Here is a 15,300-nt window from a genome sequence, read left to right on the forward strand (position 1 = left end):
ACCAGCTGGCTGGGGAAAACCAAGGAGACTTGAGCTTTGGCTTAGCTCTCCCGTCACTACAGCTGGAGCAACAGCACAGCTTACCCAGCTGTGAAATGGGCCTTTCCTTCCTCCCAGTGCAAGAACCAGAGACCTGTTACTTTAATCTTTCTTCCCTTTGTTCACGCAACACTGCAAAAGGAAGTTTGATCTCTAGCTTGTTGTTGTTAGTTGCGGTCAAGTTGGCTGACTCACGGTGACCCCATGTACAACAGAATAAAACATTGCCCAGTCCTGTGCCATCATCTCCTTTCTGCCTCTGCTGTCTGGTCTAGTGGGGAATGTGTGTTGTCTATTGAACAAGGCATCCCTGTTCACATTGTTTTATCGTTAAAATAAGGAAACTAAGGCACAGAACAGCTTGACCCTCTCACATTGCTGGATTAAGGACCCAGAAAGCATTTGTAGCTTTTGAGGATGTGAAACAAGGGACACCAGCCCAGCTCCATTCCTCTCCAAACACTTACTTGGTAAAATTCCTTCACATGGGGTAGGGTGGGGTCACTACTCTCTGTAGGACACCAGAACCAAATCTGCTGAGTTAGGAATGAAGAGTGATTGTTTTTATGACCTTCCATAGACTGGGAGGCTGACAGCTGGGCTGCCTCAGCTTTGGAAGAGCAGGGGTTTGGGATTCAACTCGGAGCTGAGGGAGGAGGGGTAATTAATGATTGCCCCAGTACCCCTTGGACCCTTTCCACAGCACTTGACTGTCAGGAGAAGACAACTTGGAGGCTGAGGGGAGGGGGGCAGGAGCCTATTTTCTCTGCATCTATCTGGCTTAGCTGGGGCCACCCAGGGGAAGATAGAGGAGGGAAATCTGGAGCTGGAGACTCAGGCAGCTCCTTTTCCTCCTTTCATTTCCTTTTCCCCTTAGCAGGGAACACAGCAAGAGCACCCAGTATACCAGGAGCTCCAGGGAGCTTGGCTGCCCCAGTTCTCCAAGTTGGGTCAGGGTGAAAGGAAAAATACTCCCCATCTTGTCCATGACAGCATTTGGGGCAAAGAATCCCAGTTCTTAACACTTGGGGGGGATTTCAATGTTCAGACGTTTAAGTTGTGGCTGTCCTCTGAAGTGATGTTCACTAATTTATCCACCAGCAAGGACACTGGCCCTGGTCCTGGAGGGCTGCGGTGTTGGGCATTACCACTTTAGTCGCTGGATCAGGGAGATGTGGGGAGGGAGGTGGACAGGTCCTGGGGCGAGCCAGAGAGGTGGGGCAGAGGCACTCAAGAGGCCTGGCACAGCTGCTGTTTATCAAACAACATGGAAAAATTTCAATATTTCAGTAACGTGGTTATACGGAATATCTACCCTGGTTATCTTCCTTTCTCAGAAGAGGAATGGAGTCCCATAAAGTAAAATAATCACGTTAAAGATGAGCTGATCCAAGCTAGGTAGATCAGCATAAATTCCTCATGAAGTTCCCCAGGCGAAGAGCAACCTCTCTTCCTCTCGCTCTCTGTTCTCTGTCTCTTTCTCACACACACTCAAGCAAGAACCCACCGCCCTGACTAAAGAGTCCACAGTGCCCTATTTCCCTTCCCTGCCACCTTCTTCTTGTTGTTTGTCATTGAGTTGATTCTGACTCCTAGCGACCCCATGTGACAGAGTTGAACTGCCCCACAGGGTTTTCTAGGCTGTACTCTTTACGGGAGAGACCGGCAGATCTTTCTCCCACTGAGCTGCTGGGTGAGTTCAAACCACCAACCTTTTGGTTAGCAGCTAAGCACTTAACAGTTTGCGCCACCAGAGGCTTTCCTAACATAGGACTAAGAGGGAAGTCCCAGCCCAGTGCAGGGGCTGGGAACTAATACAGTGAGAGATTGAGAAGGACGGCTGTATCTGAAGTAAGAAGGGGGAAGCCTGGATCCAGCCCCCTCGGCCACTGAGCTAGTTCTTCTGCTTCCCATCTGAGGCAGGGGCTGAGCTCAGGATGAAGTTCTCCCAGGGTTCCAGAACTGGTCACAGAAAGTAAGGAAAATGTATTTCCCTTCGGGGTGGGGTCGGGGAGTAAGGGTAGACAGCATCAAGCAGGAAAGGGTCTTATCTAGACACTCAGTCCAGCACCCAAGCGTTTTAGGGTGGGCCAAGCTTGCTTGGGAGAGGAATACAGGCTGGGTGAGAGCCACTCACTGGAGGGCCAGCAGTGGCCTGGGGCCAGCGCTGTCAAGTGGGAGTTTGATCTGTAGGTTGTTGTTAGTTCCCTGGAGTTTGCTCCGACTCCTGGTGACTCCATGTATAACAGAAGGAAACGTTGTCAGGTCCTGTGCCATCTTCACGATCCTTGGTGTGTTTGAGCCCACTGTTATGGCTATTGTGTCGATCCATCTTATTGAGGGTTTCCCTCATTTTCACTGACCCTCTACTTTACCAAACATCATGTCCTTTTCTAACAATTGGTCTTTCCTAATGAAGTGTCTAAGGTAAGCAAGCCGAAATCTTACTTTCCTCCCTTCTAAGGAGTATTCTGGTGGTAATTCTTCTAAGACTGATGTATTCTTTCTTCTGACCGTCCACAGAATATTGAGTATTCTTCACCAATACCACAGTTTGAAGGCATCAATTCTTCTGTCTTCCTTTTTCATCATCCAATTTTCACACGGCGTGAGGTGACCGAAAAGATGTGTAGGTAGCACATGGAAGAGACAGTGTTGTTCAGAGGGCCTCTGTCCTCCTTCCCGCCTGCAGATACTTAAGAGATGCTGCCTGGCCCTGACCCTGTCAGCCTCTTTGAGTGTCAGCAATAGGCAGGGGGCCAGAAGGCGCTCTGGAGGGGAGAATGTGGCTAGGGAAATATGTCTTCTCTAGGAATGGCCAGGGGAGCTGCAGGAGCCAGGCACATGAGGATTGCTGGGAATATAAACCGGGATGGCTTTTAGCTGGGACAGAATGCTGGAGCATATAAGGCTCCTTGAACAAGATGATGAGATGCAGAGGAGGTGGTAGAGAGCAGGAGTCAAACCTCTCCCCACATCCCCTCCTCGTGGGCCACAGAAATCCTCCCTGGAGTGTGGACAGCCTCGGCTTCCAATTTGCTAGCTGAGGGAAAGGAGGAAATGGGTGGGAGGGGTGGACTACAGGGGCTGCTCCTTCCCACTCACCTCGAAGTCCTCTCCCCACCTCATGAGTTGGGATGCAGAAGTCCAGGCGTTCTCAGGATGGGGGAAGCTGGGTGAGCTAATTCTCTGTCAGCAGATTCTCGGGAGCTATGGAAATGAAGCAGCTTGGTAGAGGGCAGACAACCAAGAGAAGCACAGAAGGTGGAATGAGTCAAGTGTATTTCTCTGGTTGTTTAATATTAATCACTATGGAACCTCTGTGCGCCCAGCCTGCGTGTGTTTATGTGTGTGTGTGTGTGTGTGTGTTCACGCTTTTGCATGCCTGCAAATGGTCATGAAGACCCAGGTTGGTTTTGCTGCTTTTGACCGTGTTGTTGTTAGTTGGCATCAAGTTGGTCCCTGACTCATGGCAACCCTGTTCTCCCTGTCATCTAGTGCTGCTGTAACAGAAATACCACAAGTGGATGGCTTTAACAAAGAGAAATTTATTTCCTCACAGTAAAGTAGGCTTAAAGTCCAAAGTCAAGGCATCAGCTCCAGGGGAAGGCCTTCTCTCTCTTGGCTCTGGAGGAAGGTCCTTGTCCTCAATCTTCCCCTGGTCAGGGAGCTTCTCAGGCACAGGGACCCCAGGTCCAAAGGATGCACTCTGCTCCTGGTGCTGCCTTCTTGGTGGTATGAGGTCCCTAACTCTCTGCTTGCTTCCCTTTGGTTTTATCCCTTGAGAGATAAAAGGTGGTGCAGGCCACACCCCAGGGAAACTCCCTTTACCTTGGATCAGGGAGGTTACCTGAGTAAGGGTGGTGTTACAATCCCACCCTAATCCTCTCAACATAAAATTGCAATCACAAGATGGGGGACAGCCATACAGTACTGGGAATCATGGTCTAACCAATTTGATACACACATTTTGGGAGGGGACAATTCAATCCGTGACACCCACGCACAATGGAATGAAATGCTGCCCAGTCCTACACCAGCCCCATGGTTGGTTGCAGATTGGACAATGTTCTGTTGTGATCCATAGCATTTTCATTGACTGATTTTTGGAAGTAAATTGCCAGGCTTTTCTTCCTAGTCTGCCGTAGTCTGGAAGCTCTGTTGAAACCTGTCCAGCATCATAGCAATGTGTAAGCCTCCACTGACAGGCCAGTTGTGGCTGCACATGAGGTGGACTATGTAATGTCTAGGTATCACTCCAGGTGGATCCTCACCCTTGAGGAAGATGTTCTGGAGACAAATCATTACATAGCTGTCATCTCCACAGTACAGCTGTCGCTAGGACCTGGGAGCTGAGAGTGTCTCTTGAATGGCAAGAAGGCCCTAACTAGATGGAGAGATGATGCCTGGAGAGTGGAGAGGATCTGCCCGTCTTTGTTAACTAATTGGCTTGGGCACTTCTAGAGTTTCTGCCCCCTGTATTCTCCCCATCCCCCCTCTGCCTTCCGCAGCCTTCTCGAGCCTGGGGCTGTGTTTTTTTGTTTTTTTTTTCCCTAGCTCCACACCTGGCATATTGATTTGTTTTTAAGCAAAATGAACAAAGCTGTTATCTCACGTGTAGCACATTTCACAGTTTGAAAGTTTATGGTTTTATTTCATAGAATCTGAAGGCACCTCATTTCCACATAAGGAGCCCTGGTCGTGCAATGGTTAAGCACTTGGCTGCCGAACAAAAGATTGGCAGTTCAAACACACCAAGTGGCTCCATTGGAAAAAGACCTGGAGATCAGCTTCCATAAAGATTACAGCCAAGAAAACCCTATGGAGCAGTTCTACTCTGTCACATGGGGTTGCTGTGAGTTGAAATTGACTTGAGGGCACCTAACAACAACATTTGCATATGAGAAAACTAAGGGCCACAGAAGTCCAGTCACACTGCTAATTCATGTTGAAACTTGGACGGGAAGCCCAACCCTGCCAAGTTCTCTTTGCACTGGTGGTACTGCCATGGAGGACCCCTCACAGGTGCAGTGGACAAGGTGACCATCTGGCAACGTGGGAGTTAGGCATGCTCCTGCCTCCACCATGAAATCTGCTTTTCTGCTTGAGATGGTCCCATTTCTGGGTGGAATCTGAGAGGGCCATTTGGATCTGCATTCCTAAGCATTTGTTCCTGAGGGATGGAAGCCTCTTGAAGCCCTAACAGGGAGGAGGAGAGAGAAAATCAATTGGTTACCTCCCATGGTTTCCTTCGGTAGTGTTCCACACCTGGTCAGCTCTGCCGCTGCCTGATCTAAAGTGAAAGCCTATCATTGTGTGTGGTTTTGTGGCAAAGGGAAGGAACCCCAGCTAGGCATATTGTGTGCTGCCTTCAGCCTGCGGGTTTCAGGACTCTCTCAACAAGCGGGAAACCCATGGGCCATCATTCCCACTGCCTGGTGCTCTCTGCCCTGGCCTTGGAAGAAGTAATTTAACTTGCAACTTAAGCAAAGGCTGTGGGAGGCCCCTGAGCTCCACTTGAGGAGAAGGGGGATATTTTTTCCTTCTAGAGGAAGAAAACTCATTTTCCCAGTGCACCCCCCCCCCCCCCGCCAACCTCCTCCGGTGCAGAGGAGCTTAATTTTCTTTCCCTCTCAATGAAGATGAGTCAAAGCCAAGGTATATATTCAGGGGGGAGCCAGGCAGGGAAGCTGAGTGGGGGTGAGGGGGCAGAAACTGAGCTGCTCTCAGAGAAGAAGTAATTAATTTTAAGAGAGAGCAAAGAGAGGAAAGCCCTTGGTACTAGAATGTCCAACTCCAAATGCAGGTGGCTAAAAATTAGAGTATGGAGAGGTTTGTTTTTTCCCTTCTTCCTTTACTCATTTATTCATTCATCAAACCTTTATTGAGCTCCTGTGTACTAGCAGGCATTAGGGGACGGCCTTGCTCTCCATAACCATGTTGTTAGGTGCAGGCGAGTCGATTTTGACTCATAATGACCCCATGTGACAGAGTAGAAATGCACCATAATCTTTATGGGAGTATATAGCCAGGTCTTTCTCCCACAGAGCTGTTGGGTGGGTTCAGGCCGCCAACCTTTTGGTTAGCAGCCAAGCGCTTAACTGTTGCACCACCAGGGCTCCTTCTCCATAACCACAGCAGGGCTCAAGTAGCTGTGAATTAGGGACAGAGAGAGGATGGAATCTGGAAACTGAGGCATTTTATCACCAGGGTAAATCATTTGCAAAACATATCACTAAATGGCTGACTATATTGACCCTTTGAATCTAGGATTAGCTGCTTAAATATTAGGAGTTGATGACCTCGGTTATATCCAACCAGCCTGTTTCATCAGGGCCTAAATGTAAATAATGATGTTGTCTGTTTACTTCTCCATTCACTGATTGCATTGTTCCCTGACCAAGTTCCTGTAATCAATCCAAAAATTAGATCAGCCCCTCACTTTGTGTCTGTTGTGACATCACAGAATTGCCATAACAACAGACTATGATGTCAACAGAATGCCTGGGTGTGGCTAAAAAGAATCACATTCATCAGAAAAGTATTCTCTTCCGAGGACAAACTAGAATAATATTGAAAGCCGCGGGGTCTGACGCTTGCTGTCAAAAAGAACATCATGGCAGTGTAACAGTGGGTCTGGAGCTTTACAACAAACAAGGCACCTAACGAGGACGGATTGGAGAGGAGGCTTGCCTGGAGGCAGGGGGATGGAAGCCATGACCTCTAGAATAATACTCAGACTTGAAGGACGTTAGCAAAGAGGGAGATTGGACCATCTTCAGCCTCTGGAGAATTCAGGGGAATTAACGCCAATGCAACCTTCCTTGCTCCTGAGAAGATCTCACAGTCAGCTGGAATTTATCATCTTGCATCTAGGAAGATTTTCAGAAACAAACACTCGGTGACCCCCTCTCAGTCCCATTTGCTGCCCACTTCCTCATATGCTTTGGGAAGATGCTTTCTTTCAATTTCGCCTGAGTAAGGCAGCGTGTGTCCCTGCCACCAGCTTGGGCTCCATGACATCTGCGCCTGTCTGCTCCACTTGAGTTGGTAGCATTGCTGCTCATTAGCTGGGCCACCCCCAAGCAGAAGCCAGGCAACACAGAGCTGTGTCTAAAGGGAGCGTGTTGGGGGGACGGTTGCAAGAGGCTTCATTCATTATGCCCTTGTCTCCCCAGAGGAAGGCTGGGCAGGCTGAGAGGAGAGAAAGGAGACTTCCTCCATCAATCTCAACTTCCCAGCAGCCGCCGTGGCAGCAGCGACAGCAGCAGTCATAGCAGAAGAATCTGGAGCTTCATTTAACCCTGTGCCCACAGGATCCGAAGGGTGTCTGAGAAGCAAGTTGCTCTTCTGCCCGAGGGCCCGTGTTCTGGGCCAGGGGGCCAGGCAGGCCTGGGGGACTGTCGTTCCTGCCCACCAGGCTGGCATGAGTTTCTGCTGTGCAGATGGGAACGCAGCCCCAGACTCCTCCACCCACCCAGCCACTCTCTGTCCTTAGCCTGGTGAGGTCGGACTACCTGGAAGTTGCACACCTGCTCTGTGTTTGCCTGTCTCTCCGTTTCAGCATTTTCTCCTTGGGAACCTGAACTGGGAGGACAGCATCCCGTCCTGGCTTATTCCACCTCCAGCACTCTGGCCGGCAGCATTCTGACTGAATGCTCCGTAGCCGTGGGCCCACTAGGGCACCCCTGCTGCCACCCAGAGAGAGCCCCCACCCCCTTCTCACGTGCCGGAGCCAGCCGGAGGGGGGCCGTCGGAGTCTGTGCTGCTGCTGGCCCTGGATCCCCGCCACGGCACTCCGACTGGGACGGCACTCCGACTGGGACGGAGGACTTACTTCTCAGAGGATGGTAGAAGCAGGGTGGCTGGCGGGTCCTCTGAGGCTGCCGAGCTGGGAACAGAGCTGCCAAAAAGATGTTGAAATTTCGGGCTGATCGGCGGGTCAGGTAGGATTTCTTCGGCGGACCACAGGCATGTCGAGTCAGAGCAGGCTGAGTTGGCAGCCCTCCTGTTTGGGTCCTGGGACCTCAGAGTGAGGGGTTGGCTTGAGATGACCTGGAGAAGGAAGAGGAGTTAGGTCAGCGCTTGCTGCAATGCAGTGCTTGTGAAGGGGAAGCTGTTTTGAAATTTGTAGCGCTGGGGATGGAGAGACGACGTCATTTGTAGTGGTTGCTGGGTAGGAGAGTCTGGGGCAAGGAGGAATTTGCCTCACCCTGGAAGACTTGTGATGGTGGATAGTGGAGCGTGTGCTTCTGTGTCTGTCTGTCTGTGTCTGTGTCTGAAGGAGAGGTTCCAGCAGAGTTACCATGGGAAGCAAGCAGAGCAGAAGGGGGCTGGCAGGTTGGTGGGGACCAGGGGCCCTGCACCACTGGGAAAGTAGAGACCTTGGCATCTGAAGCTCCTTAGTTGTCACAGACAGCCTGCTTCCCAGTCCCAAGGGGGGGCAGACCCAGGGGCAAGGGTGACTGGAAACAGCAGCCTGTCTGCACAAAGGCCCCTGTGGTTGAGTTGAGGACAATATCCTTGCTGGACATGGGAGGAAGGGGATAAAATTTGGGAAGTGGGGAGCAGGTTATCAGTGTGCTAGAGTTAAAACCCAGGCCTGTGGACGCTGGTCAAGTTTAAGGTCCTGCTTGGCAAGCCCTGGCTTCAAGACCCACGTGTCCACATAGGCTGTAGCCTACTGTGCTTCTGTCTCCTATGTGTCTTTGGGATAGATCTGAAAGTGACTGGCAGAAAGCTCAACAAACACCTTTTGATATTATCTTCGGCTTGAACAGACAGCCTGAGGGCGGGGTTGTGTCCTGGCTATTGAAAGGGGGTTTCCGAAAGGTATTTTCTCTCTCTCCTGGAGCTAAGGGCCAAGCTCAGACCTCTTTCCTATGGCACTAGCTGACCTACCACTTGTCAAGCACAGCACTGGCCCTTTGTTCAAGCAGCCTAGTGTTAGGGCCCTGAGCCCTGGAGTAGCCTCAGCAAGCCCTGTCCTAGTACTTGTTTCTCAGGGTAGACGGGCAGCACTGAGGTGAAGAGAGGACATACCTGGGCTCTCCCAGGATCTCTCAAGAGGATAGATGAAAACCCACTAACCCACTGCCGTCAAGTCGATTCCGACTCTTAGCGACCCTGCAGGACAAGTAGAACTGCCCCATAGAGTTCCCAAGGAGCGCCTGGTGAATTTGAACTGCCGAACTTTTGGTAAGCAGCCATAGCACTTAACCACTACGCCACCAGGGTTTCCAGAGGAAGTCCTTAAAATCCACCTCGCCTCCCATTGTCTAGATGCTTAAATCACCACCAAAGTTTCTTGCCAGGTGGCCCCTGCTTGGAGAATCCATCTTAGATGGCTGCCATTTGTGCCTTAGCCCCACTGTGCAAGCCCTGCCTGCTGCCCTCCCTCTCTTATCTTCCCGAGAGCCCACTGGGGCACTAGCTTGACATTCAGTCAATGAGAAAAGCCCCAGCAGGACCTCCCAAAGGAGTCCTGCTCCCGTCCGCCTCTGCAAAGACCCAGCACCTGGTTAATGCCCCCTCCTACTTCCTGGCAGGCTGTCCTCACAGCACCCCAACTCACCCAAGCCCCAGGCCTCCCTTAATTAGATCTGACTGTTGAGCCAGCACTAACCTTGATGCCTGACAGCTCCTGAAGTCTCCGCTATATCAAGTAACCCTTAGACAGGGAGATCCTGGACTTTGAGTTTGGGTGGGCCCCAGCCGAAGCTCAAGAAAAGAGTTTCTGGATCTCCCATGTCATTTAAAGAAAGAGATTGGGGCACAAAGAAGGAGAGGAAGGAGTCCAAGGTCACAAGAGAGTTCTTTCAGCAAATAATGAGTGAGCACTTTTTAGGTGCAGCATTGGCAGCCGTTGTCCTGGGGACAGAACCTGCCATGCATGAAAGCTTGACTGTATTGAATTGTCTATAGGACTGCCCCTCCAGCCCCCTTCCTCCCACACACCCAGGATGACCACTGAAAAGGTTAAGGATGGCTTATTTCCAGCCTGGAGTAGGGGTACACCCATTGCCATCGAGTTGATTCCAATTCGTAGAGACCCTATAGGACAGAGTAGAACTGCCCGATAGGGTTTCCAAGGAGTGGCTGATGGATTCGAACTGCCAACCTTTTGGTTCAGCAGCCGAGCTCTTAACCACTGCGCCACCAGGGCTCCCCACTGTGGGGGTGGGGGGGTGAAGGTGAGGGTCTATAGTAAGTAGTTTGTACTGACTAGAAAAAAGTGACCAGGTTTCATTTCCTCTCCTCATCCTCCCTCCATCCAGACTACAACTTCTATGTCATCCAGCCCTCCATCTTACCCCCGACCAATCCCACCTGGAGGACAGATGGACAAGCTTCTTATGTATTCATCCTGTCTCTGGCACTCTCCAGAGCCTGTCTACCCTTTGGCTTATCTTTTTGCCTTCTCCATCTTTACCATAACTCTTCTCTCTATTTTGCCTCTACAGCCACAATGAAAGACGGAACACATTCTTACACCCAGTGACTGGCCAGGTCCCAGAGGAAAACAAAAAATTTGACTTGAAAACGTAAGTTTGCCCCCTACCATGCCGTTTGGCCTTTCCATCTTTCAACACCACCACCGCATTGCCACCTTGCCCCAGGGAGGGGAGTGGGAGCAGGAGGGGGGCAGAAGGAATTTAGGGTCACTTACCTCAGTTCTGAGGTCTGGAAGCTCCTGAGACCCATCTGGCTCAATACCCTCATCTACTTTTCTCAAGATCCAGCAGAACTCAGGTTGGTGCTTCCTGTAGGTTGAGCGGAAGAAGTGAAAGACAGGTCCAAGGCTGAGGGAAGACTGAGGGGATCTGATATAATTATGAGAGCTAAATGCTAACTCCTGTCACTGTGGATGCTGGCTCACTGAATGAGAGGAAAATAACAATAGACAATTAAATGGTTGTCATAGTCCACTGGGCCATTGTGTCTTTTAAATTAGAAGGAAACGGAGTTCTGAAGTTCTAGGGTCTAGATTTTTTTAAAATAAAATTTAAAACAAACAAAAAAAATTTTTTTTTCTAAAATAAATAAATTTGTTAAAAGAGAGGATAATGTCCAGTAACAGTAGCATATAATCTTCTCAGAAGAGCTGAGGGAGCAGCTGAGATGACCCCTTGATCTCATCACATAGGGGATCTAATTTTGCGCTGATGCAGGAATAGTGGGTGGCAGAGTAGGGAAAAGTGATGGGTGGTTTCTATGGTTTCTTGGCTTTGACTTGTCTCTTCTCTTCTTGGTCAACTTGAAATCAGATCAACCTTGGACATGTCCAATAAAACAGGTGGGAAACGCCCGGCTATCACCAATAGTGACATATCCAACCACAACATGGTGTCCGAGGTCCCTCCAGAGCGGCCCAGTGTCCGAGTAAGTCTAGCTTTCAAGACAACTGTTGGGCAAGAAATGCCTTCAGTGCATGTTTAGAGGGATCTCAGGAACCCTGGAAAGTGTCTTAGCCTGCCCAGCTGTTTCCGTAAGATTCTAACTAGCAGGTAAGGTGACTCAGGAGGAGTGTGAAGGGTAGGAAAGGAAGAGGGCTCAGACCAGAACCTTGTTGAAGACTAACATCTAGACCAGAGGTTCTTAACCTTGGTGCTGTTAACATTTTGGCTGGATAATAATTCTTTGTGATGTGGGGCTATCTTGGGCATTGTTGGATGTTTAGCAGTATCCTTGGGCTCTACCCATTAGATGCTACTAGCAACACCACCCCCCTCCAGTTGTGAAAACGAAAAATATCTCCAGACAAAGCCCAATGTTTGGGGGCAAAACCAACCCGCCCTCACTGAGAATTATTTATCTAAAAGACGTAAAAGAAGAATAACTCATGAAAGACATGGTGACGGGGAATTCAGAGAGAGAGGAGGAAACCAGGAGGGTGCTGTCCCCTAAATGGAAGGAAGAGAGCCTCCAGGAGGAAGAAGTAATCCAAAGAAGAATGTTTCAAGTCATAAGATAAGGACTGAAAGTATCCTTTGGGTTTATTAACAATGTGGAGGTAGGAGCCCCTGATAAGGGCAGTTTTGGTGGTGTGATGAGAGCAGAAGATAAGCTGAAGAAGGTTGAAGAGGGGATGATGTAGAAACATTGAAGAGTGGAAGCTACTCATCTAAGAAGCTAGATAATTAATTATGGTATATGCATACAAGGAGCCCTGGTGGTACAAACAGTTAAGCACTGGGCTGCTAACTGAAAAGTTGGCAGTTCTAACCCGCCCAACTGCTCTGCAGGAGAAAGACCTGGCAATCTGCTTCTGTAAAGATTACAGCCAAGGGAACCCTATGGGGCCATTCTGTTCTGTCACTTGGGCTCGCTATGAGTAGGAACCAACTTGATGGCACTCAGCAATGACGTGTTTATACAATGGCATACTCTCCAAAAATTAAAACGAATGAGTTAGAGCTATATGTATCAATAAAGATAACTCTTGAAAACATAATGTTGAGTAAAAAGCAAGTTGCAGAATATGAAAAGTATGATATCGTTTATATAACATGTGCAAACATGAAAAACAACACTATAATAATGTTGAGTAAAAAGCAAGTTGCAGAATATGAAAAGTATGATATCGTTTATATAACATGTGCAAACATGAAAAACAACACTATAGATAGTATTTATTTGCAGTACAAATATATAATCATGAAAAGGAAGACTAATTTTGGGACAGTGGTTGCCTCGAGGGAGGAAGAAAGGATTGGAGGGGAGGGTGCATGTTTCGTTGGGGGAAAATAATATGCAATGGTGATCATCATATTATTTACTTCTCTGAAATGTTTGAAGTATTTCAAAACTATATTTTTAAAGACTTATGACTGTGAAGGGAAGTTATGGGGGCGGGTGTGGAAGCTAGAAGATACGAAGATGGAGGGAGGTCTTGTTTGTTTGTTTTAAGATGTTGGCGGTGTGGGTGAAGGGAACAATCTGGCAGATGGGTTCTGGAGAAAGGAGTGACCAGTAAGCAAGGCTGCTGTGGAGGCAGGGGAGTCAGACCAGAGGCACTGGTGGCCTGGATAAGGAAAGGAGCACCTCTTCCTCTGATGCTGTATAAAAAGGTTTGAGAAACTGGGGTGGGAGAGCTAGGAAATTAATGACGTTCCCACCTGATGTCTTCACTTTTGCAGGAAAGGCCTTCTGCCGGGAGGGATAGGGTAAATGAGGATGCGTCAGGGGGCTTGAGGATGTGCAGGACAGGTCTGGAGAGCAGGAATGGTGGCCAACAAAGGAACATAGGAAATATCGCCTGACAAGCTGGAAGGGTCATGTGGGGTTGTAGACTGTGAGTCTGTGGAGCCCCAGTGCACAGGCTTCTGTGGCTTTCCTCCAGCAATGCTCATAGCCTGGTTGTGAAAGCAGGGGAAGCAGATGGTTGGATTGACCTCAGGTTGAGGGTTGGTGGAAAGTGGTGGCAGAAAGACAAGGAGGCTAGGCTACTGAGGGGGTAGCAGGAGAATGGCTCCAGTGGCGAGCCATGGGGAGCAGCTTCCAGGCTGCAGAGGGAGGAGGTGAAACTATGACAGATGATGGACTGAGAGAAAAGGGAAGGACTTAGGGATTTGCATATTCTTAGAGGGGTGGACAGGAGCCCTGGCGGAGCAGTGGTTAAGCACTCGACTGCTAACTGAAAAGCCAGCACTTCAAACCTACCAGCCGTTCAGTGGCAGAATCTGCTTCCCTAAAGGTTACAGCCTTGGAAACCCTATGGGGCAGTTCTTCTCTGTCCTGTAGGGTCACCATAAGCCAGAATCAACTCGACGGCAATGGGTTAGGGGTGTGAATGACTTCTAGTCATTCTAGTGTCAGCCATTATATACGGATTTTTACTAGTTTAATGTTCTGAAAATAATTTTCTTTCCTAGTTTTGGGATTGTCGTTGTTGTTAGTTGCCATCGAGTTGATTCTGATTCATAGCAACTCCATGTGTTACAGAGTAGAACTGCTCCATAGAGTTTTCTTGGCTGTAATCTTAACAGAAACAGATCACCAGGCCTATCTTCTGTGGTACTATTGAGTGGGTTCGAACCTCAAACCTTTTTTTTTTTAAATTGTTCATTAGGTGAAAGTCAACAGAGCAAACTAGTTGCCCATTCAATAGTTTATACATGAAGTATTTCATGACATTGGTTCCATTCCCCACAATGTGTCAGCACTCTCCCCATTTCCGTCCTAGATTCCCCGTTCCTTTCCTCCTGGTTTTCTACCCCTTCCTGCCTTCACATCTTTGCTTTTAGGCAAACGTTGCCCTTTTGATCTCATATAATTGATTGTTCTAAGTAGCACATTCCTCTCAGGTGTTATTGTTTATTTTATGGGCCTGCCTATGGTTTGGCTGAAAGGTGGTCTCCGGGAATGGCTTCAGTTCCAGTTCAGAAGGAAGTCTTAGGACCGTAGTCTCAGGGGTTCCTCCAGTTTCTGTCAGACCAGGAAGTCTGGTCTTTTTGTGAATTGATTTTTTGTTCTACAGTTTTTCTCCCACTCTGTCCAGGAACCTCTGTTGTGATCCCAGTGAGAGCGGTCGGTAGTGATAGCCAGACACCATCTAGTTCTTCCGGTTTCAGGGTCATGTAGGCTGTGGTTCATGTGGCCCATTAGTCCTTTGAACTAATTACTCCCTTGAGTCTTTAATTTTCTTCGCTCTCCTTTGCTCTGGTCGGGAAGAGACCAATAGTTAGATCTTAGGTGGCCACTTGTAAGCTTTTAAGGCCCCAGACGCTACTCACCAATGTAGGATGCAGAACTTTGTCTTTATGAACTACATTGTCCCAGTCGAGGTAGATGTCCTCTAAGCCTATGGTTTTTTGCCTTCGAGCCTAGGAACCTCATCCTGTGAGGTGTTTAGTTGTGTCTGAGAAATTGCCCTGACTGTAGTCTTTGTGTGCTCTATTGTCTATAGTAGTATATAAGCAGCACCTACAGTTATGCATATAGACATATCCACCCCAAACCTATATCTGCAGATGGGTGTTCCCTTACATACTCCCACATCTTTTGACTTACCTATCTACCTATGTATCTATTCCTAAATTAGTGTTTGTTAACAGTATTGTTGCAGGATTGTCTATGCTGTAGTAATTAGTGTTGTTGCCCTTTGTTCTTGTGTTCCTCTCAGTGTCGTCCCGTGCGTTGCTCATGTTTTGCTGACTTCCCCCATATTGTGTGTTGCCTTTCCTTTCACCAATATTAACACATGTCTTCTATTTGGTAATTTTCCCTCCCTTCCCTGGTAACCATCAAAAAAAATTTTTT

The 15,300-nt window shown here is 48.7% G+C and overlaps 1 protein-coding gene across 21 annotated transcripts in view; it reads left to right on the top strand.

Moving 5' to 3' along the window:
* The window catches only part of PLEKHA6 (pleckstrin homology domain containing A6), a 200,422-nt gene that overhangs the window by 137,452 nt on the left and 47,670 nt on the right, over nucleotides 1-15,300 (top strand). For 11 of the 21 annotated variants that reach the window (XM_064273345.1, XM_064273344.1, XM_064273336.1 and 8 more), the window contains 3 exons: nucleotides 10,503-10,583; nucleotides 10,714-10,791; nucleotides 11,307-11,421. In XM_064273345.1, the coding sequence (XP_064129415.1) occupies nucleotides 10,503-10,583; nucleotides 10,714-10,791; nucleotides 11,307-11,421 (274 nt within the window). Of the gene's footprint in view, nucleotides 1-6,486; nucleotides 9,238-10,502; nucleotides 10,584-10,713; nucleotides 10,792-11,306; nucleotides 11,422-15,300 lie in introns of those variants that run through there. The other 10 variants (XM_064273349.1, XM_064273350.1, XM_064273340.1 and 7 more) reach the window with 4 other exon arrangements.

The sequence above is a fragment of the Loxodonta africana genome, chromosome 20 (assembly GCF_030014295.1).
Source record: "Loxodonta africana isolate mLoxAfr1 chromosome 20, mLoxAfr1.hap2, whole genome shotgun sequence".
Classification (NCBI taxonomy): domain Eukaryota; kingdom Metazoa; phylum Chordata; class Mammalia; order Proboscidea; family Elephantidae; genus Loxodonta; species Loxodonta africana.